The sequence below is a fragment of the Gobio gobio genome (assembly GCF_949357685.1).
Source record: "Gobio gobio genome assembly, chromosome: 2".
NCBI lineage: Eukaryota > Metazoa > Chordata > Actinopteri > Cypriniformes > Gobionidae > Gobio > Gobio gobio.
The window spans coordinates 49889837-49914905 of NC_137098.1; the positions used below are offsets into that span (position 1 = coordinate 49889837).

A 25069-nucleotide genomic window follows, 5' to 3' on the forward strand; every position below is an offset into this window, starting at 1 on the left:
AATATTATAACGTCAAGAATAAAGCATGTGAACGAATTAGATCACGAGCATTGTTCAAAATGTTTTTAAAAGCTCAAACCCTCTTTTCTCTATTTATAACACACATCACAATCGCACAAGAACACACGTACACACACATCCCCCTGTGAGCACTTCACATAAACACACACACACACACACACACACACACACACACACACACACACACACACACACACACACACACACACACACACACACACACACACACACACACACACACACACACACACACACACACACACACACACTTTCCCTTAGCTGTGCTTTTGTGTTTTGTCAGAATTAATGAGAAAAGTTCCCTTGCCCTAGGGGTAATTAGTGTCCTTGGAGTTAAATAAGCTAATACTTAGACACCTCTGGCACAAGCAATTATGTTTGTGTATTGAATAATTGATTCAAAGAGGGGGGAAGGGCTGCTAATCAGATCTGAGCATAATGAATTGATTTAATTAACAGGGGAATCCGTGGCTCTCTGGGAAGCGCGCGCATTTATTCAGTAGCAGGAGCGCGCGGAGCGCATAAATTGGGTGAGAAAGGCAGCGTGAGCATGCTGTTAGGAGTTGTCAGCCTCAGAATTGGATTTCTTGAATATAGTTACAGTTTCGGAGCAAATGAGAACTGGGAGGAACACGTTTCTACTCCGAGAGCTTCTTCGCGGCAGCTCAATTTAAACGGGTGTTTCAATTAGATTTGAGTTAGTGTAGTCGTTTCATTTTCGCATGGAATGCACCGTGGCGTCTCACTTTAGTTTTAGACATCGTTAATTGCGAGCGTGGATATTACCGGTACTGACGCGCTGCGCACGCGAACACCACTGAGGGGACATCGCTGCATATAATCTCCGAAATACATTAAACAATAGAATAACAGACATACATATTCTTCTCTACATGGCTTTCCGTCTCTGAACAGCGGAAAACCACACAGACGAGCCTGTATAATCAAAGCTTGTGGCAGCAACGCGGACGATTATTATTGTGTTGTTGCAAAGCAGTTTCTTCTCAGAGACGCGAGCGGCGCGCGCAGAAGTGTGCTGGAGCCGAGAACGGATCGCCTGGAGCCGGACTCCTCGCTCCTCAGGACGATGGTGTTAGACAAGGAAGAGGGTAAGTGCACGGATGATTATGAGTGCATTCATTTGCTCTATACGACTGTGAAGAACGCGGGACAGTAAGGAAATGCAGCATTTAGCGTCCATTTTCTCTCCGAGCGGCACTTTCATGCTCCAGTTCGTTTGTCTTATCAATCGAACACATCCGTTCGTCAGGTTTACATGAGGGGGGAAAGCGCGTACGGTACTCTAAAGACTTCGTGTGGGGAGAGACATGCAGAATGCGGTGTACTTCTCTATACTGTCCCCGTTTATGAAATATGATATTATCTGTTTAAAAGACGTAGATAGGGCTGAACCAACGTCGCTATTCACCGCAGTATCACTTAGAGCTCGTGCAAATCTGTGAAGTTACGGAGATGTTTTATTCGCAGCGGCTGCCCTCGCTCACAGGTGAGAGCATTTGAACCCTAACCCTTACTGATCCATTTTTTATCACCAAATTAATATCGGTGCATTTAGTTAAGCATTTTTGTGTTTTTACAGGCATAAGAACAATGCACGTCTCTGTATATACGCTGCACTCTGGTTCCTATGGAAACCGTTTATAAACTTTTCTTTTGGAGCTCTTTTGTGCTGACAAGTTTTTGGTGAAGCTGAATCCCGTTTTTTTTTTTTTTTGCATTTTGATATGTTTCTTTAACGGTGTTGAGAGAGGGGGGAAAAATCCCCACAAAGCGTCTCTGACCTAAAAATGCCTTTCTTGTCATCTTCCATGGAATATTGTCATCACACACATTTAGTTTTAGCCAGGGGCCCTTTCCCCTCTAAAGTAATGGCTTGCATTTCAGGCCCATATTTATGTTTGAAAATGGATATTTCATATCTCTTTGAGCCAACCATCCTTTCACTAACCCATCTAAAAACCAATAAAGGGACTGCCGTAGAAACATAAATTGGTCTGTCTCGCTCAATCCATGTTGCGCTAATGTACCCAGATTAACTCAACTGTAAATTGTCTCCTTTGGATGTCTGTCTTGCTAAAAGTTCCTCATATGATTCATGATTGAGATTGCTTTTAACAGCTATTGGCTAAGCAATATGGTAAATGTACAAGGTGATGCAAATGGCATTAGTAGGAGAGGATGCACAGGAGCATGTAATGCAGTCAATACTACATTAACTACTGATGCCCAATTACAGAAGCAGGGAGAGTGGCTTTTAGGAGCATTAGGACTTACAGAAAAGCTTAGATCACCTGCTGCTCATTGCCTAAAAGCTTCACCCTTTGCTTGCTGGTGCCGACCAACTGCGCTGGCATTTTGGCACAGGGATGGGGAGGCAGCTTGGATATTCTCTCTCTCTCTCTCTCTCTCTCTCTCTCTCTCTCTCTCTCTCTCTCTCTCTCTCTCTCTGGGATGGGGAGGCAGCTTGCATATTCTCTCTCTCTCTCTTTCTCTCTCTCTCTCGCACACATGCGCGTGCACACACAAACTTTTAACTAACATGGGAACAGGCTATGTTCAGATAAGTCTGACTCTAATAAAAGACTGTAGTCTGACTCTAAATATATCAGTTGAGATATAGTATCCTCATAATTCGGTACATCTTGTGCTGAATTCAAAGTGAGGGAAGCTAGTGATTAAGACAAATTAAACTGAGCCTTGTGAAAAAAATATAACCATATGCATAAACCCTCACCCATACGTCTCTGTATAAGTCAACAGATCCTCTGTACTTATGAACTGGCTGGTGCATTGTGATCTTTCAGATTTAGAAAAATAAACGTTCTTCAAACAAAACGTTTTATAATGCGGCAATTCTGAAAATTACAGATGCCAGTGTCAGCTCTGTATTTGGTTTCCATAACCGAACTTTCAAAGGGTCTCAATGTGACTCTGAAGAGAACTCTTAGAAGAATTACCTTCTCCCCGACATCCTCAGGAAAGTAGAATACAAAGTTTTTACTATTTTTACTACACTCTAAGCTTGTTTTAGTTTTCTGACCTAAAATTCACCCTGCGCTCTTAGGAAGCTTTATTAGGAAGTTTCAAAATATGTGCGTTTTTCTATGTGAAATATTGGGTCATTCATATCTCTGTTCTGCGTACTATGCGATGATGTACTAAGCGCAGGAGATTGAAAGTAGAGCGTTGTGGTGGTGCTTGTAACAGGGTTTTGCACACTCTTGCTATTGTACTACTATTACACTGCCTTCCCAAATGATCAACCCTTTCACATTTCAGCATTGCAGGCTTTGTCATCAGTGGTCCTTCCACTGTATTTGATCCTTGCTAAAATAAAAATAAAAAGCTGTACTGCTTTCAGGCCATGACACAATACCATACAGTACTTGCTCTTGTACTTTCTTGTTATGACTTGGAGGATGGAGTGGGGAAATGTGTTCAGGTACTGAACAAGCACAACTCCTTTTCATGACTACCTTTAAATAAAAGAAGCTCTCGGTTGACTTTTAATTCTCTCTGGAGAAATACGCTATTCAGCCATTTTCTTTCCCTTCAAGGTATTTAAAACTATCTGGATTGGGAGGAATAATTGGGTCCTCATTGTGGACTTGTCCAGGATTGATCATTCGCATCGCTGGGCTCCCTAAGAACCTGGTGAAGAGAAAAGAACACCGTTCTATTCTTCATCCTGATGATAAATTCTTGGTTACCGTTCCCCGTTTAATTTACGAGCCATGTGTGGCGACTGACCAATGAAATCTGTTCGTTCTAATGCATGTATTTGAAATGCAATGTTTCAAATGAATACTAGACCCCGGATCTGTCTGTCGCTGTAATAAAACTCGGGGCTTCAGGCACCAGTTTTTATTTTGAAAAAATAAGAATTGCTTCATTCTTTACTTGAGTTACCATGGTAATTCTGTCTCGTAGCAATTTTATATTGATTTAGAGAGTGGACGGTAATATTTCTTTTCTGTTATTCCCCTTTCTGTGGGTTGATTTCTAATTTCCACTTGGAGATTACTTTTATACATTCCTTAAGTCCTTTTCACTTTTTTCATCCTGCAAGGTAATTTTCTCTCTTGTATTTGCTATTTTCTCAGCTTATTGGCTTGTTCTTACTCTAAATTAAACTTGCCAATTTCAAATATTGAAATTACATCAATGTTTCTCTCGCCCTGGGTTTCTCGCAATATTGCGCCTGGATTCGGGGCCTAATGCTTGTGTTCCTGCCACTTATATTGCTTCAGCCTGAAGAAATTCCTACTTTATAAACATTTCCTCCTGATGCAATTACAGTTCAATATATCTGCAACTGATGTGTCCTCAACATAGAGATCCGTCATTGCTGTGTGGTCTTAAATTGCCGTGCTCTTTTTCTTGACAATGGTTTTGAATGCATGATGGTCTGACACATTTTGATCAAGTTGAAATGATAAACATTACAAGGGGTGATGCATCCTTTTCAATGGCACAAAACTGGATGGCTCGTACAATTTTACCATAATTGCATGCAGGGTCGTCGCTTAAATCCTGGGGACACAGGACCAAATTTTATTGGTGGGCCCCCCTCGTCTCAGGACAACCCTGTTGACGAGACTTAAACTGAGCAAAAGAGACCGAATCCAGATCTTATGCGATCGACTAAAGGTACAGTTCACCAAACTCAATTCTGTCTCTGTCCCAAGGCACTTGATCACTATCAAACTTGTGCTTTCGCACATCAGTGACTACAGATGTATATCATTTCCCATCACTTCACCACAACTCAAAAGGGACCTGAATAAAGAAGAAGGTTCTTGAGAGAGTGAGAGTTAAAGTTACGATGCACCTGTCTATGATGCAAATGGTTGCGTTCATCAGAACCGCTTACTAGCTCAATCACTTTCCCTTCCTGTGCTACGTGTGAACACTTTTATTAAAATGTACACCCCAGGACGTTTACATTTCTAAACGCTGTCAAACATCAAGGGAGCTGGCTAAGGCTCATGTTGCATCCATACGGTCTGTCATGACAGCGTGTTTCTATGAGTCCTTCCCAGTCTTGTTTCTACAGTATTTTCCTGTGAAAAGATGCAGCTATTTGCCAGTTTTTAAATAATTTTTGAAATGCTCCAAGGACGTACAGTCCATCACTGAAGCATTGGGAACACCGAAAACCTTTTATAACATCCTCAGACATGCTGCCAGCGAGATGAATCGTCATTTTTAGGCTACCTTTTAAAATGTCTCGGAGCAACCTTATCTTTCACCTTGAGTCCTGAGACGAATGCAGACAGGTGCAGTGTTCAGTAAAAAAAAAAAAAAAAACGAAGCGGAGCAAGAGATGTGCAGAAAACAATATCTAAGCGGTGTGTGTATCGTAGGATGTTTACTCTAATCAGGCCCATCCAAATCTTGCTTCATGTTTAAAATAGAAAAAACACTAATGTCTTTCTTTTCATATTTGTTTCTGCTCTGGAATTCTCAACAATAGTAGCTTCTCCCAGTGGACATGCTCCAAGTAATAGTACATATGCTCTGCTGAAAAAGGGATATACAGCTACATATTGATGATTTTACACTGGGTGGTTTTTAATTTACTTTCCTTTGGTCTTTAGACCACATGTTATTCCCTCGTGTCACCTTGTCGCAGCACCTCTCGCTAGCACGTCTCGCTGCAAGGGTGAGTTGCTTCGTCTATTGCATTTGTGTGCGATCACTTTCTCTTTCCACTCACACACACTCTGCTTCTCTTGCAGCAGGTCGTCACACTTGGCTCCATTTCATCAGTCCCTCTTCCATTCCTGTATTTATTTATTTGTTTATTTTTTTTCCCCTCCTCCCTTCATCTCTTATCTTTTGCGTCGGTTGTCCTGTGAAGCTCTAGGAATGTTTCTTCACCGCTGACTGCGACCTATAGCACTAGGTAAAGAACGACGCAGTGACCTACAGCTCGACACATGCACGCAATTTTCTCGACTAAGTTCTGCCGCTGCACTTTTGAGTGTTACTTTTTGGCATGACCTTCTTGTTTTAAAAGGTTTAGCCTTTCAAAAAAAAAAAAGTACAGGTGGTCATGCTAATGAAATAAATGACTAGCATACTTTGCTTAAGGTCTCATCCGCCCTGCCAGCTCTTTCCGTCCACCAGAGACACTTTTATAAACTCCTCATTAACCTTATCACATTCTGTAACTTGATAAAAGCTTTCCTAATGATACCTACACTGATATCCACATTTGGCTCTAATGAAGTTAGAAAGTGCAGCTTGAGGTATCATAGCCATTCATTAGTGTTGCCTTTTTTATATGTATATATACGTAAAAAAATTCACACCATGATTCTGCATACCTCGCCTTGCTGTCTTTATCCTGTAAATATCAACCGAATCGCAAATTATGAAACAAGGAAAGATTCCAGACATGAGTTGAGAAAGGTATTTAGGCACAGAAAGGGAAAGCATTGTGAATGTTTATGAGGGTGCGCTATGCACTTATGAATGATTAATGTAGAAATAGAATCTTGTGGCATAATTGTAACGGGGTCTGTTTATGCATGAGAGTTTCCATCTTGTTATACATTGATCTTCCATTATGCCTATTAGTTGGAAGGCCTTTTTTAATCCCTCCTGAAATGTTCCCTAGATACATATTCGCAAGAGTGTGTTTACCGGAGAACTGCATGCACACACTGATAACCGTTGTGTTGTTTTTAGAATGGTGTGTTTTGTAGGTACAGGGGTATGTAGTCATGTGTGCACACCTGTAAGGGTACATGTTTACCGTGTGCATTAGCGTTCATGTATACGTGTGTGTGCAATTTGTTTGCATGTGCAGAACGTATTTACTGTGTATGTTTATAACATGTTTTAATGCACACACACAATGTCTCAGAGTGCTGTTGAAGTTCTAGTCATCATTATAGCTGATGTGCATCTGTGTTTTGCAATGGAGTCGTTTAAGATTACTGAATAGCAGAGTGCAGCATGAAGAATTCTGAAATGAGTAATGTACACTGTTCAATATATGATTCAATTTGTCATTCCTGGTGTGAGGAAGATAGTCAAACTATTGCTTTAATGTTTTTGGAGATTGTAGCCTCTTGACTCACCCCCATACCCCCCCCCCCCCCCCCCCCCCCCCTAACACACACATACACACAGACAAAGGCACATTCTACTGTAGATATGATCGAGGAATCATATTCTCTGGAATCATAAGAAAACTATATTGCACTGTACATATATGTTTCTCTATTTCTGTCTCTGTGCATGTATAAAAACACATTATGTATGTTTGTTTTTGAACTTATGCTCATCAAGGATGCATTTATTTGATAAAAAAAAACGGTAATATGTGAATATTACAATTTCAAATAACTATTTTGATTTTCCACATTGTAAAATTGAAATAGAAATGTAATCTTGCGAAAACAAAGCTGAATATTTAGGAACCATTACTCGAGTCTTCAGTGTCACTTGATCCTGATTTGGTGCTCAAGAAATAGTTTTTTATCAATATTTTAAGCGGTTGTGCTCCTTAATAGTTTTGTGGAAACCATAATATTTTTCTTTTCAGGATTTTTTTTTTTTTAAAGAAGGTGAATTTTTTTTTAAAAAAAGCGTATTTGATGTATATTTACGTTTTTTAAATAATTTTTGTTGATTTTTATGCATTTCTTAATTAACACATGTCAATATACCTATTGACAACTTATTAATGGTAGTATAATGTATGCATTTTAGATCGCCAAGTATACATGTGTTAATTTAATTATTTATAACTTAATGCTCTTCACCTGATCTTTATTGCACTAAGAATGTAAATTTGCTTTTAAAAGGAGAAAAACAAACCATTTGTTATCATTGTTAACTTATAATACCTTTTTTTTTTTTTTTTTTTTAAATCTAGGGATTCAATTCATCAGTATTTGTAATGCTGACTAGGTCACTTATAAATATAGGAAACATATGCCAGAGGGTTTTTCTTTTCTATTGGGGCAACATAATGAAAACTCCCCCCAGCTCAATAAACTTTCCATATATATGCCACAAACCGATAATAACAAACCTCATGTAAAGTACTTAAGAAAATAGTTGGGAGAGAGAAATCCAATATAGCCTGTGTAAACACATTCCATCCAAATATTACATGGATATTAAAATCTATTCCTTTTTTAATAAAAAAGCCACAACATATAAGGGAGGACGCTGTTAGAGAAAGCACTGGAGGGAGGCTGGCAAATGGAAACTCAGTCCACTTAATGAGATACTAACTTCCACAACTCATTGGCCGACCTTCGATAAATCAAATCTTGAATACCTAATTAAAGGCAGTGATTGCTGGTTAGTTTGTATTGTTCCTTAAAGGGGAAGGACACAGTATTGGTGAGGTTGATTTAATCGATGCGCAGCGTGAGGGTTCTGATCCATTAGAGTGGCAGCTGTGGTCCAAAGCGCTTGGCCACTCTGCTCCACTTTAATTGAAATTGGAAACTGAGCACAGGCTGAATAATGCTGTCCAGCCCCCTTTCTGCCGGCCGCTGATTTTACCCTTTCTTGACACATTTAAACGTGACGACGGTCTCCCGTGCACGTTGGAGCTTATAATGGAGTGGCCATTCGATTTAACTCTTGAATTCTCCAGCAACGTCAATAACCTTGTATGGTGTGGGCATTCAATCATAGTGCTCTCAATGCTGCTATGGAGAAGATTAGAATACACACCCATTTACTCATCTAAACATTTCTTCTAAATAAAAACATAATATACATATAAATAACAAGAACATGGTTTAAAGATGATTATGATGATTAGACACAAACCTTACTCCTATCTAGAGAGAGAGCGATTCAAATTCTGTCTGGTAACTGCAAGCTAATGATTATTTTCATGTTATGACCAATAACCAATAAATAGCTGATATTATACATTTAAAAAAGACAATTAAAATGCACAACTCAAAATAGTTTGCATGCTACAAGTACATTTATGCATTATAATATACTGTACAGTAAGAAAGATTTATAAATTAGTTAGACCTCCCGAAACTACTTGCGTGGCCTTTTTTGGAATATATTAGGGCTTAATGCTAAGGATTTTTTTCTACTGGTTCAAATTTTTACTTGCCCTGCCGAAATGTTCACTGGCCCCGCCACAAAAAATAGTAATAAATAAAATAAAATAGGTCTAGTATTGTTTTTGTTGTTTTTGATCCATATTAATAAATAAGGTTATGACTCTAAAAACTATTAGCCTAACTCATATGAATTTAAAATATTGTTAAAGACCGTCAGTAATAAAATAAGAACAAATAATCAAATGACAAGCAGTAGCACAAAAAAAAATACAATGGAATAAACATACAAATGAAATACAGGTCTAAACTAGATTGTCAGGTACAAAAATAGTAATCAAATGTAAAATATCACTGCATAGTCTGCATAAAATTATATGTCACTGCATATAAATATAGATGAACCCTTATTAAAAGTTATTCAGTCAAGAGCAGAATCAGAAAGAGTACAGAATCTCCTGATCAAAACCGGCGAAGAAGAAGCAGAAACGACCGTATCATATGTAAGCAGAAGCATATGAAAAATAATGCGATCACCAACATTAAATAGCATATAAATCCACTGCCCGATGTTACTGCATGAAATGTTGACCCAGGACCGGACGTAACATTAGTATTTTACAAAAACGTGTTTTTTCTTGAAAATGTTTTCGTGAAAAAAGAATTCAGCTAGAATAAAGCAGAGGGTCTGTTCTTTCTTTTGATATATTTGTATGTTCAGATGTTCATACAAGATATTCTGTGGGTTATGAAACTTGTGAAAATGTCTAAAAACGCTGTCGGTGACTGGCAAATTTCATATTTATGTTAATTTAAGACAACCGACTACGTTTATGATACTCGACAAGACAGGCATTTTGACATAATTTTGTGTGAGTATTCGTCTGCTGTGAGACTGTGTTGCTGCACTTCGCGAGTACCAAACTGAGAGACACTTTCTTGTCTATTTGTGCTTGAATATTTAAATTGGCAAGGCTTAAAAATGCACACATTATCAACTTCCGTGAAGATGCAGCACTGGCCCGAGCGGGCAAGTGACAGTTCCGTCAACTGGCCCCAAGTGTCTTTCACGCTGGCCCTGGGCCAACAGACAGTCCTTATTGTCGACCTTAATGACACAAATGTTTTGTCATTCTTTCAGGGGGGGGTCGGGGGTTGGTAGGGGAAACACTGAAATTCAATGATTTTATTATTTATGATGATAATCATTATAAGTACATAGTAATAGTAGTAGTGGTGGTAGTGGTGCGTGTGGGGCAAATTAAACGGCGCATCTGAGCCAATCATTCACACAGAGACTTTATTCATTTTTCAATAAATAAATTTTTAGCGGTTTAATATTCACAGACAATAATATATATCAGCTACAGTCTGGAGCCCTGCACTTAGATAAATATGGAAGTGACAAAGCAGCTGTCTATTAGTCGTTACTGGTACTACAGAAATGCTGGTATCGTCACATTTTCACAATTTCAGTACCGACTCGGTACCAAAGTACCGGAACTTGTGACATCCCTAAATGCAACCGTATTAGGCACAAAATATGGGACTGACAACTGTATTCGAGTGCTGTGTAAAAATTTGCTGTAATAATCCAAATACTTACAATGCCGTTTCATCGCGTTGAGGTAAAAGAGCCCCGGGATTTTCTTTAGATGCTCCTGCATAGAAGTTGTGCTGCTGTGGTAGGCTTATGCCATTTTTTGTTTTAATCGATTGTTCCAGCCCTAATAAAAATCCAATATTGTGGAATATGGATACTAAATATAAAAAATATCTAAAGTATTGTGAATAACTCAATATTGTGCATCGATAAACATTATGAATGATACCTAACAAAGTTTACCCAAGTAAAACAACGAACTCACAGGCTTGAAATACTGTAATTGTGTACTGATACAAAACGAGTATCTGAACATTTGTTATTTGAGAATGACACATGAAGCTCTGAAGTTTGTATGAATGGGAAACTGTAGCAACTACAAATTGTCAAATGACCGTAATATACTTTACGTAATGTTAATGACACCTGATTAATGTTGTTCACCTGATTAAGCTTGTACAGTAAAGGCTGGTCAGCAATGTAATTTGCCTGCAAATGAAATATAACTGTCGCAATCCAAACCCTGCTTCATTATTTACCCCATAAGGAGATGGTGCATCTGAGAGAGTGTTCGGGTGACACGGAGGCCCCACACACCAAACAAATACCCCCCGTGGAGGATTTGCATTATTCAGCTCTAAACGGGGCCCAAATGGAGTTGTGCTGCATGCCGTTTCCTCCATTTTCAACCTTGCAGCATGGTTCTGAATGGCACACCTGTCTCCTGGCATATCTTTTGAAACGCTAAATGTGTAGTAATTGCTGGGAGAGGGGAATTTCATACATCACTCCCTAACCTTGGGAGTGACACAAACTTTAGAAGGCCTACATTTATGCCTAGCCAAATGCATTTTTAATGTTTGCTAAAAAGTGTTGGGGCATCATTGTGCGATGGATGGCAGAAAGAGGCTCTGACGGTGCTAATGGTTACATTCTTGCCAGGAGTCATGAAGTAGCAGATAAGATTGTCCTCCCTTTTTTTCCTCAAAGACTGAAAAGATCTGGAGGGAGAATAGATGGATTTATTCCGTTATTCAGATGCAAATGCAATCTGTGGGAAAAGAGGGGAAAAATGAATTGAGTTCATATATATATGAAGAGTCATTCATCAGTGGGGGATATTGACAGTTTATGCCTTCTGGTGGAGTAAATGGGTAGGGCTGCCGACTCCAAGATCCGTCTAAATGAAGACCCAAAACAAATGCGCACTCCAGGCCTACTGTAGAGAACAACTTCCAGACGGGTGGCGCTTGATTGGCCAAATGTGAGGTCACACACCTCCCTATTCTTTCTCTATCGAGACTGATTGTTCCTCTGAAACTCTTCTAACCCCTTTGAACAAGCTTTTTTGATTCTGGGCTGTCGACAGCTCACCTTCCAGAGCTGTTTTCTCACCATGCTAGCGAGTGAGCACCGAGGTGTTGGAACAACTTGCCTCTTGCACTAGCACTGCCAGTTTTCGCACGTCTCCAAAATAAGCATTAATGAATTTAATTAGATAGCTGTTGCATATCTCTGATACATTTCTTTTAATTAACCCCATGTGAATAAATTAAAATTAATAGGAGAAAGAAAAGTGTAGAGCAAAAAATAAATAACACGCGCGCGCACGCACACACAAGCTAATGAAGTTATCTGTTAATTGGAATCGCATCTGTTAGCTAAAGCTTTAGCAGGGCACCAGGAGCTAACATTGTGTTGAATAAGCCTCTCAATCTCCTCATCCTAGAGAAAGGGAGAGAGAGAAAAGGCCTTGGATTCTAGCAGTGACTGCAAGTGTAAGAAATGCACCTCTGACGTGATGGAAATGACCGCCAGGGCTTGGAGAAAAGAAACCCCCTGTTTCCCAGCCCTGCTCTACCAAGACTCCCCACACTGCTGTGCTTGAAGCCGGGCCAGTGTTATTGCAGGCCTAATGCGGCTGCCTCATTTGGGCCGGATCAGAAGTAATTATGCTCGGGGAAAGTGGCTGCCGACCGCAGGGGTCAGGACACTTGTAACATGTGAAAAGAGCAATTATTCCCAGAGACAAAACCCTCCCTTATCCCGGGCAGTGCCAGGGTCACTGCGAGGGAGCAGTGCTGCTCTGTTTCACTGGGGCTTATTAGCGGCAGCAGGCTGCTAAAGTTTACGAATGTGCATCATATTAATGAACGGTACCCTCGTTCCAACCGTACTGATCGTGCCAGCCCTGATCGCTCGCTTTTTTCCTTCATCTTTCTTTAAGTCAAATTTTCTCCCCGTCCAAACTTTTCTGGTGTATTGATTATATCATAATCATAGCGAGCAAAGATAGGCCTGATTTCATGCACAGAGCAGTCATGAAAAGATGTAATTGCATCCACAAATACTTTACCTTTTATAACCCTCTACGCACACCGTGGCAATAGAATCACCATTGGCTAGTACATTTTTTTTGTTTACTTGCCAGGCTGATATGCCATTTCATATGGTGGTAATAGATGAGCTCCAGCCAATGAGAGTCCCGTCCACTATCTTCTGCTTGTTCTAGCTTAATTCCAATTGATTTTGACAGGATAATGCAACAAAGTATATTGTTTACATGTAGAGCGTCGATTCTGCGTGTGTGTAAGAAACACAGCTAGTGCTCTCAGCAATGCGACGGCGAGTCGTGCGCCTTCACACTGAGTTCGCTCGCAATCGTATCCATTGAGCAGAATTAAAACAGTACAGATCGCTTGATAGAGGGCGAAACTTTCAAGCACTCAGTAAGAGTGTTCAGCGAGCTAAAATATATCTTTGCTAAACTTATACTTAGCCTCATACACTGGAGAGAATTTATTAGCCAATGGCTCATGATGGATATTATTTAGTTGCCCAGAGTGAAGATATACTCGCATATGTGAGTGATTTACTCGCATTGAGAGGGTTGACTTTATTTGCCCACAAGCTACAGCTGAGTATATTCTATTCTCCTATTGTGCGCTGCATCATGCCCACCAAACATACAAATCAATATGTTTTAGATCATTCTGGGACTGGGCTTACCAACTAGTATCAAGCTCTTTATTCATTTGCCTGTGTTTCAGCTGGCATATTCTACCTGACATTATTACCAGATGTGTTTTGTCTTGGCAGTGAAGGAGAATGAGTGTCTACAGGCTCAATTACCGTAATGATGTGGACTGATTGAAAGGAACTGATTCACGCAGACAATGGCAGGACATCTGCCTTAGTTCCCCATTAACCTCTTCATGGCTGTCTGACAAATTCTAGCCCAGATTGCCATGGCTGCAGTGTTTACAGAGCTTACATGCAGACAGAACCAGCTCCTGTGCAAAAATGGAGCTAACACCGCAGTTGCTAATAGTTTTATATAGTCTGTTAACTTTAAATACATTTCATGAGTATTTGGCATTGTGATCTGGAAATTGATTCATTAAAATAATTAGCATGCTCTGTGCGTTAGCTTTCGGTTGTCAAAACTGACATTTAAAAATTCATACACCTTTAAACAAATAGTCCAAATATAATATTTAACTTTTTAAAACATTAAAAGGATGGTTCACAATTGAAATTGTCATTATTTACTAGCCCAGGTCAGTTGCAAAAAAACTGCATGACTGACTTATGAAATATATAGAAATGTAAAAAACTGCTTTTGACTATGACAGTAAATAGGGTCAATCGGAACCCATTGACTTTTATAGTATTGACAAAAAACAAGACTTTTTAAAATATCTTCTGTGTTCCACATGGGAAAAAAGGGAAATTGATTCCACGGGGAAGAGCACTTTGTATGTAAATCTGTGTTGAATAAATCTGTCTGATCATAGTCAGGTGAACCCAAAGTCTGCCTAATTATATTGGCCTTTAAGATTTTTAAACCCACCGACTATTAATATTATTTTTTTTAAATTGAATGTGTAGTTTTTGCCATTCCTACTGGGTACCATTTAATTCCCAAAACCTCACCTAAAATATCAACACTATCCATTCAATAAGGAAATGTGTAATTCAGGACTGCACCTGCCCACTCTCGGGTAAGCTGCAAGTGCTTATCAAGTCCACAGAGATCATCTTCATCACATGCCTTGGAGACATGCAGTTAATATCATCACAGACCTCTCCCATCCCTGTCACCACCAAGACTTCCTTCTGGCAAATGGTTCAGCTCAATCAAAGACTACAACCTCCCATGGCTTGATCAGCTTTCATTTGTCACACAGTGGACTTCTGGTCCTGTCTCTTTTCAGAGTACTACCTTAAATGTATGTACTACCTTATCTCTACATGGCTTTTGGAATCAGACCTGTAATTAAACTAAAGAATTTGTTGCATCTTTTAACTAAAACTCTTTGTACTGTACATGCAAACTCTCCTGTCATTAAAAACAGTTCAGACTCATTCACTGCTAGTGTTTAACATTTTGGAGAACCCTTCTGCTCCATGCATGCATTACCGCTGTCATACATGAAAAATCATGGCAACAGCTTTGCGACAGATGACTGCCTGTAATCCCTCATACATTTGTAGTTCAAGTCTCCAGCACTTTGTCCCTCTAAATTGGTCCCGTTCTCAGATGTTTTGAGGTCATGGGCATGGTTTATGCTGTTGAGGTTCGTTTAAGGGCATTGTGGGATCCATATGCAGACCCTCATAAAGCACAAAGCTATGTTCATACTTTAGTAAGAGTGGCTTTTGTCTAAAATTCATTCATATTATAATTATTGGTGTCTGAATTTGTTGTGGCAATGGACATCTCCCCGAAGATGTAAATAAATTCTTTATTTACTCATTTCGTTCCAAACCTGAATTTCTTTTTTCTGTGGAACACCAAAACAAAAGATTCATAAGACTATGCTGGTATCAAGCAATTATAATGAATGAGGCCGGAACCTTTCAAACTTCAAAATAGGATGTTTCATTAAAGTAGTCTGAGCTCTATATTTTAAGTCACACAATAGCTTTGCCGTAAGTTTTTAGTTAAAAAATTTAAGCAATTCAAGTACAAGTTATTCAATGATTTTCACCTCCAGTGAGCCTGTTCTCTGATCAGTCAGAAATCTGATTCTGAACAAATTAAGCCCATTTTGTGAACCGGATCAACCAGAAAATCAGAAAGATCTGACTCAAATGAATGATTCATTCACAAATCTGGTAGGCAGAATCAGAACTAAGAAAATGTAATTAAAAATGACTTAAATTTTTAAAATTTTAAATCTTAAATATGTTCCTCACATAAAGCATGTCTTCAGAAGTCATATGGACCACCACCCAGTTTATAGAGTGAGTAAATGATGACCGAATTTAATTTTGGGTGAAATATCTCTTTAAGAGTATAGTATAGTATTCCTTTTAGAATGGCAAACGCACGACCCAATAGGGCTGGGCGATATGGCCAAAAATCGATGTTTATCACTATATTAATTTACCATTAAAGGGATAGTTCACCCAAAAATGAAAATTACCCTATGATTTACTCACCCTCGAGTCATGCTAGGTGTATATGACATTCTTCTTTCACACGAATACAATCAGTTATATATATAAAAAAAAAATGTCCTGGCTCTTCCAAGCATTATAATGGCAGTGAAGGCAGCCCATAATTTGAAGCCCAATAAAAGGGCATCCATTCATCCATCCATCCATCCATTATAAAAGTGCTCCACGCGGCTCTGGGGAGTTAATAAAGGCCTTCTGAAGCGAATCAACGGGTTTTTGAAATAAAAAAAATTCATATTTAACACGTAAAGTAAAAATATATAGCTTTCGGCAGACCACCTTCCGTATTCAAGCTCTGGAGATGAAGTTCATGTCTTCATATATTAGACGGCAGATGCTGAAAACACTGTGAGCGTCACGTGTGCGAGTTTCTGTATCAGGCAAAACCACACTGTTCATTCACACGGAGACAAGCAGAATCACATATTGGCAACATAAACTGACAGGCCATTGTCACATTTATTTCTGCTTTATGATAGGCTGTTATTAATCCATATTGAAAGAAAAGAATCCAGAGCTTATCGTTATCAACGTAAATTTTTCCGCAATCTCGATTATGATATAGTTTATCGCCCAGCCCTCAAGTCACTCTCTTCCTGATCTCACATTCAAGCCTAATACCCCGGCAGTCCCCTTCACCTGCCCCCATGGAGCTGAGGTGTCCAGCTAATTGATCAGATCTATTAACTGTGACCCTGCATACAGTCAACTTTGTATCATCACCGGCTTTCACAGTGTTCTCATTAGAAGACGCAATAAAGGAAAGAGTCATACAAAGACAAACAAATCCTTTACTCCCCCACTTAACACTTTAAAATGATTCTTTGACTTTTTTTTCCCCTCTTGCTCTAAACCTTAAATACATCAAAAGGGTACCACATTGATTTGATTTTTTTGATAGCCACAAAAATGGAACTTGAAATGAAGGCCTACATAGAAACCGGATCCTATCTTTATAATGGAAAGTACATGGTCTGACAGTTTCAAATGCAAAAACGCATCCATACATATTCGACCGAGATAAGGTATTTAAAGGGTGGATGGGGAAAGAGAGGCAGATGACAGGGTGCACACCAATTACTAATAGCGAATGATTTTCTTCCCTCCCTTTTATTTGTTTGGGAGAAATGTTTGACAAGGCAAACGCTGCCTCTTGAAGGAAAAAACGCATCTACTGTTAGGATATGAATCAAGTGGCAGATAGCAGGATATGCTTTTTTGTGACATGGAATGACACCGGAAGGTCAGCAGCACTTGTATCGGTTAAATGGATTGGATTAAGTGGGAGCTGCCTCTTCAGTTTGCGTCTCCGTTTATAATGTTCCCCTTTTTTGTTCTGCAGGACAGAAATGGGGGAAGGGGCTACTACCGAGATTCCAAGCTGTTCAAAGAATGATGACAGGTGCACTCTTCTGTATAACCCCAAAATACCAGTTTGCTGATGTCAGAGTCAACATTATGTACTTTTATTCAGTCATTTACTCTGTCGTTTCAGGTTTAAAATGTGCTGAGGCTATATAGGGCTTCTAAAAGCATATCTCAGCTGGCTCTTTTTTGGAAAACAACAAGAGGTTTCTCAGAGATGGCAGAAACAAGATGATTAGCTCAGACAAAATACGGCGCCATTCACATCAACTAACTCATCCTGGAGATTGCTCTAGCCTGGTGAGACAGGAAGCGTTAGCCGCTTTTAAATCTGGGTTAGGAAACCTGTCACGATGTGACGTGTCGTTCAGTTACCCACAAACCTGAATTCATCCAGGTAATTACAGAACGGGAATGCTCCAAGGTTTCTCGTATATGGTTTACTACAGAAAGGGTCAAACACTTTACGGTTAACTTTTTCTTCAACCAATGTGTGTGTTGTTAAAAGGTGGGTGGAAAGTGGGGGGTGGTGGCCTAAACCAATTATGCGTGGTTCTCCTGAGGTGGGGGAAACGACCTTTGTGTATAATTAGTTCTCTTATTTAAAGCAAAGATTTTGAATAGAATAACTAATTAGCTGTCATAAAAGGCAAATTAAAGATTTTTGTGCCATCCCTTGGGGAACTGAAGGAGCCTGATTCCCATGCTCGTTTCCGTCTCGTACGCACACTCGCGTACAAACACAGACACTCTTTTTCCTCACAGACGAGCTCTCTCTCCTCATTAAGACTGTTTCTAGTTCCGTAGAAGGCTGACAGGAGAGCACTGTTGGCATACCTGCAGAGTGCACCTCTAACAAGCCATGAAATGCAGGTAGAAAACGACCGCCCTCAGCTAGTGTGGCTTCAATTTAAAGGCTTTTTACCTTCATTTATACTGAACATTGGTATTTATAGCGAGTTTTGTGATCCTAATGCGGCGGCTTCAAGGGGCCCGTATTGGGGCCGGAGGAGGGACTGGGAGGAAGCTGGAGGGGGAAGCACACCACTAATTGATGGCTCCCATCAGTGGCGCTAGACCAATTAGCTTACCTCTTTTTCCAGTTCTGATAAAGAAATAAGATGGTTGAATACCACCAGAGCTCTTATTCACATCCAAGTCATAAATTTAACTAACAAGCCCTCGCTCTCCTGCTCTCTCTCTCTCTCTCTCTCTCTCTCTCTCTCTCTCTCTCTCTCTCTCTCTCTCTCTCTCTCTCTCTCTCTCTCTGTCTTTCCTTACTGCTCACATTTTTACCTCATTTTATAACCGAAAAAATGCTAATTATATTGTATTCATAGCACCACCGATGCGTGGGCAGTCCAGAATCATTGAACAAATCTGAATCCAATAAATGAACATGTGCATCACAGAGGGAAAGTGTGAGAATGAGCAGGTACTAGATCTGTGAATATTCAGAATTGAATTGAAAGAGTGCGGTTTAAATTCCCTAAATTTGAATGGAGGTAGCAAACAGGATGCATCATTTAAATTTAAATGTAAGGGAGTAGAAGCAAATTAATTGGTATGATTTTTTGACTCAAACTAAACTTGTCTTGACAAACTTAATTTTAAGTTTAAATTAAGTTTGTCAATTTGAACATTGGCTTTACAAAGCCTTGTCTGAAAGTTTGGAAAGATTCTGAAATTTGTCCAACCCTGCCATGTACTAAACTAAACCTCCCTTGAAAGTACAGTGCAAGGCTAGTCCAGTTAGAGGAGCATACACCAAAAATAAATAAAAAAAACATTAATATGCTGATAGTTGCATGCAGGGTAACGGATAATGGAGTTCATGCCCACTGGCATACATTTGTTGATCATGTACAGTAGAGCCATTACCGGACATTAAAGCTGAATAAGAGCTGCTGCCTGTGACCTCTGCCATCAGGATACTCTTAACAGACATCTACAATGCACTAAAAATCAGCTAAGCACAAGCATTATATAAACATGGCAATACTGGGAAAATATGATTTTAAAGAGATAGTCCAACCAACAACAAAATCAATTGTCATTTACGTTCATGCCTTGCTAAAACATATGGCCAAAAAAATAAATTTCTCATCTTTTGTTTTCGCTAGGGCAATATATCGTTGTTCTTCTCCAAGCAATACGAGAAACCTGCACTTAACCTTTTCACAGGCATTTTGTTTTCATAGTTAGACAGATATCGTGATGTATTATTAGAATTGCTGTATCGTGATATTATCGGTATCATGAGCCATATATCGCATCATAGGCTGTGAATCTTTGAATCTTTCATAGGTTTTCGATGCAAGAACGATTTTTGCAAATTCAGAACGATTCGATTCGAGACGATTCACATTAAAATTCGATGCGATTCTAAAATGCTTCCCCCAATGTGTCTTAGTCAGGGTGTGAATTACACAGCGGCCTTCAGGGGTCAGAGAGTGGGCAAAAAACAAACACTTTGTAACTTTTTTTTATTATTTTATTAAAACTAAACACTTTAAACATGCAATGTTTCCATGGAGAGACTAGAATATCATGCACTTTTCCAACTAATCCTAAACTAACTTTTCTTCACGGAATGGAAAGAAAAGCCCTCTTTGTTCTCTTTAAACAGAACATTTCCCCTATGATGATTCTGAAAAAAACCGTGCCGGGTGTATACTGTTGCTACAGTAACGAATGCAACTTTAATGCGCATCTGATAGATAAACTGTGCGCTCTTATTTCAGTGTAGTTCTTTCAGCAGTTTCCTTCGTACATTCAGTTAGGGAAGGAACTGTCTCGATACGATAGAGAGCTGTCATCTGCTCATGTGAATAGCAGTGGCCGTCCTGAGGAGAGCTAAACGTGGGCTGCTCAAAAATGTGTCAATGAGAGCTATGGATCGAGCGCAATCCAGTGAAGGCGGTAAAGAGTGCAGTGCGTGTCTGTGAAGGAGAACTGTGAGGGCACGAATGACGGCACACAACGTCTATATTAATTTGTGCATAATTTAATGTTCATATATTTGAAAGCACTGAATCACTATCGAATTGCGATTTTTAATTAGATTCTTAGCATTTAAAATCAATTATGACCGAAATCAACGATTCACGATTCAAAAATACAATGTTTCAAGGTCGATGCATAGGCATCGTCAGGATTTGTAATCGATGCATCGCGAAAACGAGTGAATCGTTACACCCCTAATCGTATCATGAGGTGCCCTGTGATTCTCACCCCTAAAAGAAACCGTCATACAGGCTTGAAACAACATGGGGGTGATTAAATTTTGATTTTGTGTGGACTGTTCCTTTAATTCCTCCCAAATGCGTCATATCAACATCATATTTTTAATAACAAATTCTTTAAATATTTACAGAGAATGTTTTTATGCTTTTTCTGTACTGTAAAACTGTAAAATGGCTAATGCTTGAATCAAAAGTCCTGATGGGTCCGTCTCCATACAGGATTGGGGGTTTTAAATGTTTGACCGTCCGAGGCCCAATGCACTGCCGAATGGCGGCGGCAGAGGCGGCGTGGGGGGTGGGGGGTGTCAAAGAGGGCATCACACAGGGCTTTCTGAGAGAAATGTGTTTTGAAAGCAGAGAGCAAAAAAGAGGTATAGAGAGAGGGAGAGTGCCGGTTTAGCTGCGCGTTCTATTAGACGGATCAATAGCTCAGTGTGGGAGAGAGTGTCTTAAGAGCTGTTGTCCTGCGCTTTCAGCTGTGGCAGACCTGTTAGTGCTGGCAGAGGGGTGCCGAGTGCCAGTGTTACCAGCTCTGGCCCGGGGGCGGCTTTTAGTCCACACACAAATGTCAGACCGCAGATAGACTATTAGTGTTTAGTGCAGTTATTAAATGGACTTTATTTGTCCTTTAGGAGGCTAAAAGGCATGCTTAAAGGGGGGAGGCTATATGACAGCACGGCGATTTAGCCTGTTTGGTTACTCTTCAGTGGTCGTGAGTGTAAAAGGAGATTGGGCTGTGGCGTGTGTGCGTGCGCTCGTGTTCGGAAGGCACTTAGGCCATACCGTATCTCATTGGAAGCTGAGAGCAGCCTTCTTGCGGTCAACAGTGCTCTAAAAGGTTAATGTTGATCTATACCAAACTAAGCCCACGGGAGGCTTTTAGCATGGCCAACAGTTCTCATACTGATGAAATAGGGCCATGGCTAATCTTCCAAACAACATAAATACCTCTGTCAGCTATCTAAATAGAGATGGTCCTGGGGCATCCCAACATAGAGATGCATTCAAGCCCCAATTAAACGGGTGTATGTCACTTGCCAAAAATAACATCTGTTCTTTTGAGCTGGGACGGTGACGGATGAATGCAGTCCAAAGTGACCTGTGCGCCTATCTGCGTGGAGGAGCGTCCATGGCTAATGCATATGAAACATCGGCCTGAGCTTCTGCATGCCACCTTTATCAAAGAGCGCGGAACATGAAAAGTCACTGGTTTATCCAGGCAGTAAATCACAACACTCTCTGTGTTTGTCTTCCTATCGCCACAGGTGTGCCAATGCTCTCCGTCCAGCCCAAAGGAAAACAGAAGGGATGCGCCGGCTGCAACCGCAAGATTAAAGACCGCTACCTGCTCAAGGCCCTGGACAAATACTGGCACGAAGACTGCCTGAAATGTGCCTGCTGCGACTGCCGCCTGGGGGAGGTGGGCTCCACCCTCTACACCAAAGCCAATCTCATCCTCTGTCGCAGGGACTACCTGAGGTAAGAACACGCTCAAGTCAAAGTGCTGCCAAAGCAGAAAGAGCTTGTTACACCTCAGGCTGCATGACATTCAGAAAAGTACACCCTCATCTAACAGCCGATGATTGCCACCCTGCCCGTCTCATTCCTGGCCCTGTCCTCTCTCTCCTGTTGCGTTTATCTGCTAACTTGTGGGGTTATAAGAATTTTTTTAGCTTGTAAATTATGTTTTCTTTGAGGCTATTATAGAAGATTAAGTGCGTGTTCGTTCTTCATCGCAGTGTACCGACCCAGACTCTTGTGTGTTCCAATTAAATCCCAATTGTGCAAGTGAGCAAATAGCTTGGAGTGGCATCTTGTAGTGACTGTTTATGTTTTGCTCTGTGAGGTTTCACCTGTTTACATGACTGTGATGTATTGCCCATTTTCTAAGTAAAGTGATAAACCGCTGCGATCGAGTGCATGTATGGACTTTCAGCTCACCCCAGGCAGCTGAGTGGCAGAACCGCAGGTCTAAGGATCGGTTTTGCCACCTATCTCTGAGCCATCTGCTTGCTAAATTAAACATGATTATTTCCTGGGCGTTAAATCCCAGTCCCTGGGGTCTCCCAACCAGATCTAGTCATTTATCCCCAAGCTGCTCTCCCCAAAGAGCCCCCACTGATGAGGCCCTTTTTAGTAAGACACGCAGTTCAGCATTGTCGTCATGAGTTCACCCAAAAATAAAAAATGATGTCATCTACACACCCTCATGTAGCTCTCATGTAACTACAAAACACAAAAGATATTTTGCCTATCAAGGAAAGTCAACAGGGTAAAAAAATTAAAGCATGAAAAACATGTTCTAACAATATTCTTTTAAACCGAAAAGTTTGGAAAAAATAATGTAGAAAAATGATTGAGCCACTTGAGCAGCGTGAGCTGGAACTGAACAGTGAATGAACGCTGGTACACTAAAGCGCAGGATGATTCAGATATACACAAACTGCACAAAATGAATACACAAGTGAACTTGTATAAGTGAATTTGTATATAACTTAGAATTGTTTATAAGTATATAACTTATGAATTAACTCGTATTGTGAATATGGTTTTATGTAATGCACCAGACAAATGTCAAAAACAAACCTAAAACACAGACAACAAATTAAACATAAACATATGCACAATATTGTACACATTATAATGTTACTTCAGGAACTCAGATTTTACATAATTTTGTTCATGTTGAAACATCTTTAAATTAATATACTGTATAAAATCTTTGAATATTTGGATTCATATTTCACTCTAAACTAAAATATTTTAGACTACAATTAGATAGAAACCGAATGCAATCAAAGTGAAATTAAATGCAATGTATATTGTCATGTAATTTTAAATGTAGTCAATATTTATATACACTGGTCGTTACTCTTTCACATCCAGTCACAACTGTTATGATACTGTAAAAGTAACCTGACAAAGTTCCCAAATAGGAGCAAGTGAGCTAATGATAAAATGAATGGTATTGAAATCTAAATAATACCAAAATTTTTGGCGATTGCTTTTTTGTGTTTGGTAGAATAAAAGTTAGGTGGAGGAGGGAGAAACGGCACAAAAACAAGCTTCCTGTTGCCGCTGTACTGGCTCTGATGTCCTAATGAAATCTAGCCCACTCGTCTGCTCTTCAGCCTGTGACAAATGTGTGCTACTTAATGCCTGGAGATGCTGGATATGAATTCTATTAAGGACCAAATTAAGAAGTATCCCTCTCTCCGTGCAGACAGAGCGAGGCTGCATTGGTGCGTTCGCTTTGAATGCGAGGGATTGAGACTCCACGCAGGGCATCCCACCTAAACTTCACCTCCAGTGCACTGCTGGAGAATCAGCCCGCTCGCCTTCAGTAATGAAGCTGAAATCTCACCCAGAATTAGCCTCCCATACAGGGAGGCACTTCATTAAAGACAGGCGGGTGGATCAAACGCATTTCTTTTATTTTCGCCTGTGTTTTTTGGAGCCCTGCCATGCGCACGTTAATTATGAGCTGTGCTCCTTCTGCGTTTTGTCCTTCAGGAGTACTGTAGAGCCATAATGAACCCCCACCCCATGAAAACACACACAGCCCCACCACTGCACAAACTGTGGCATTTGACCGTCTCCTTGCGCAGGAAGTAAACGCGGGATTTATAAGCTTTCAGGCCATACTCTTTCATTACTGCGCACCGAAATAGATTAATCTGTTTTGCTGGGGTCAAGAATCCTTTGACCTCATGACCAGAGAGAGAGAGAGAGTGCCTCTGTGTTTGACTGAGCTCACCCCAGACATGAAATTATTTTTTATATCTGAACCACTACATTATATTATGGGGGACACATCAGTCATTTACTAATCAAAGATTGGTGCTTTTAATTGAAATATAAAGTAGATTACACCCCCTCCTAATGATGGCACAGCATGTGAGTATGATTAAAGGGCAGAGATAAGTCTCCGCAATCATTCAGTGCATTTTGATGTTAAAATAGTCTACTGAGCAAGCCCGGCTATTCCTATGAGGTAAAAAAAAAAGACATCAGTCATATTGTTTGAGTGGAAACACAATCCCAATGTCAACCGTATCTCACTTTGAAGATTAACTACGCCAAACACACAATACAGTGACCCCTGTCTGCCAAAAAATACAGTGGGGTCCAAAAGTCTGAGATCAGTAGTGAAAATACAATCAATCACAAATTATATTATCAGCTTTACGATTCAAGAGAAGTTACTATAAAATAAACAATTTCAAAGTTTTATTTATCATTCCTTTGCTTAAAAAAAGTTTGTTTGTCGGCGC

General features: G+C 40.0%; 1 protein-coding gene across 4 annotated transcripts in view; it reads left to right on the plus strand.

Annotated features, from left to right (window-relative positions):
• The window catches only part of lmo1 (LIM domain only 1), a 70549-nt gene that overhangs the window by 38135 nt on the left and 7345 nt on the right, over positions 1-25069 (plus strand). Inside the window, exons 1-4 of one of the 4 annotated variants that reach the window (XM_079810898.1) lie at positions 815-1148; positions 17528-17587; positions 17681-17947; positions 22061-22274. In XM_079810898.1, the coding sequence (XP_079667024.1) occupies positions 22069-22274 (206 nt within the window). In that variant the 5' untranslated portion in view covers positions 815-1148; positions 17528-17587; positions 17681-17947; positions 22061-22068. Of the gene's footprint in view, positions 1-558; positions 1149-17527; positions 17588-17680; positions 17948-22060; positions 22275-25069 lie in introns of those variants that run through there. The other 3 variants (XM_079810895.1, XM_079810897.1, XM_079810896.1) reach the window with 3 other exon arrangements.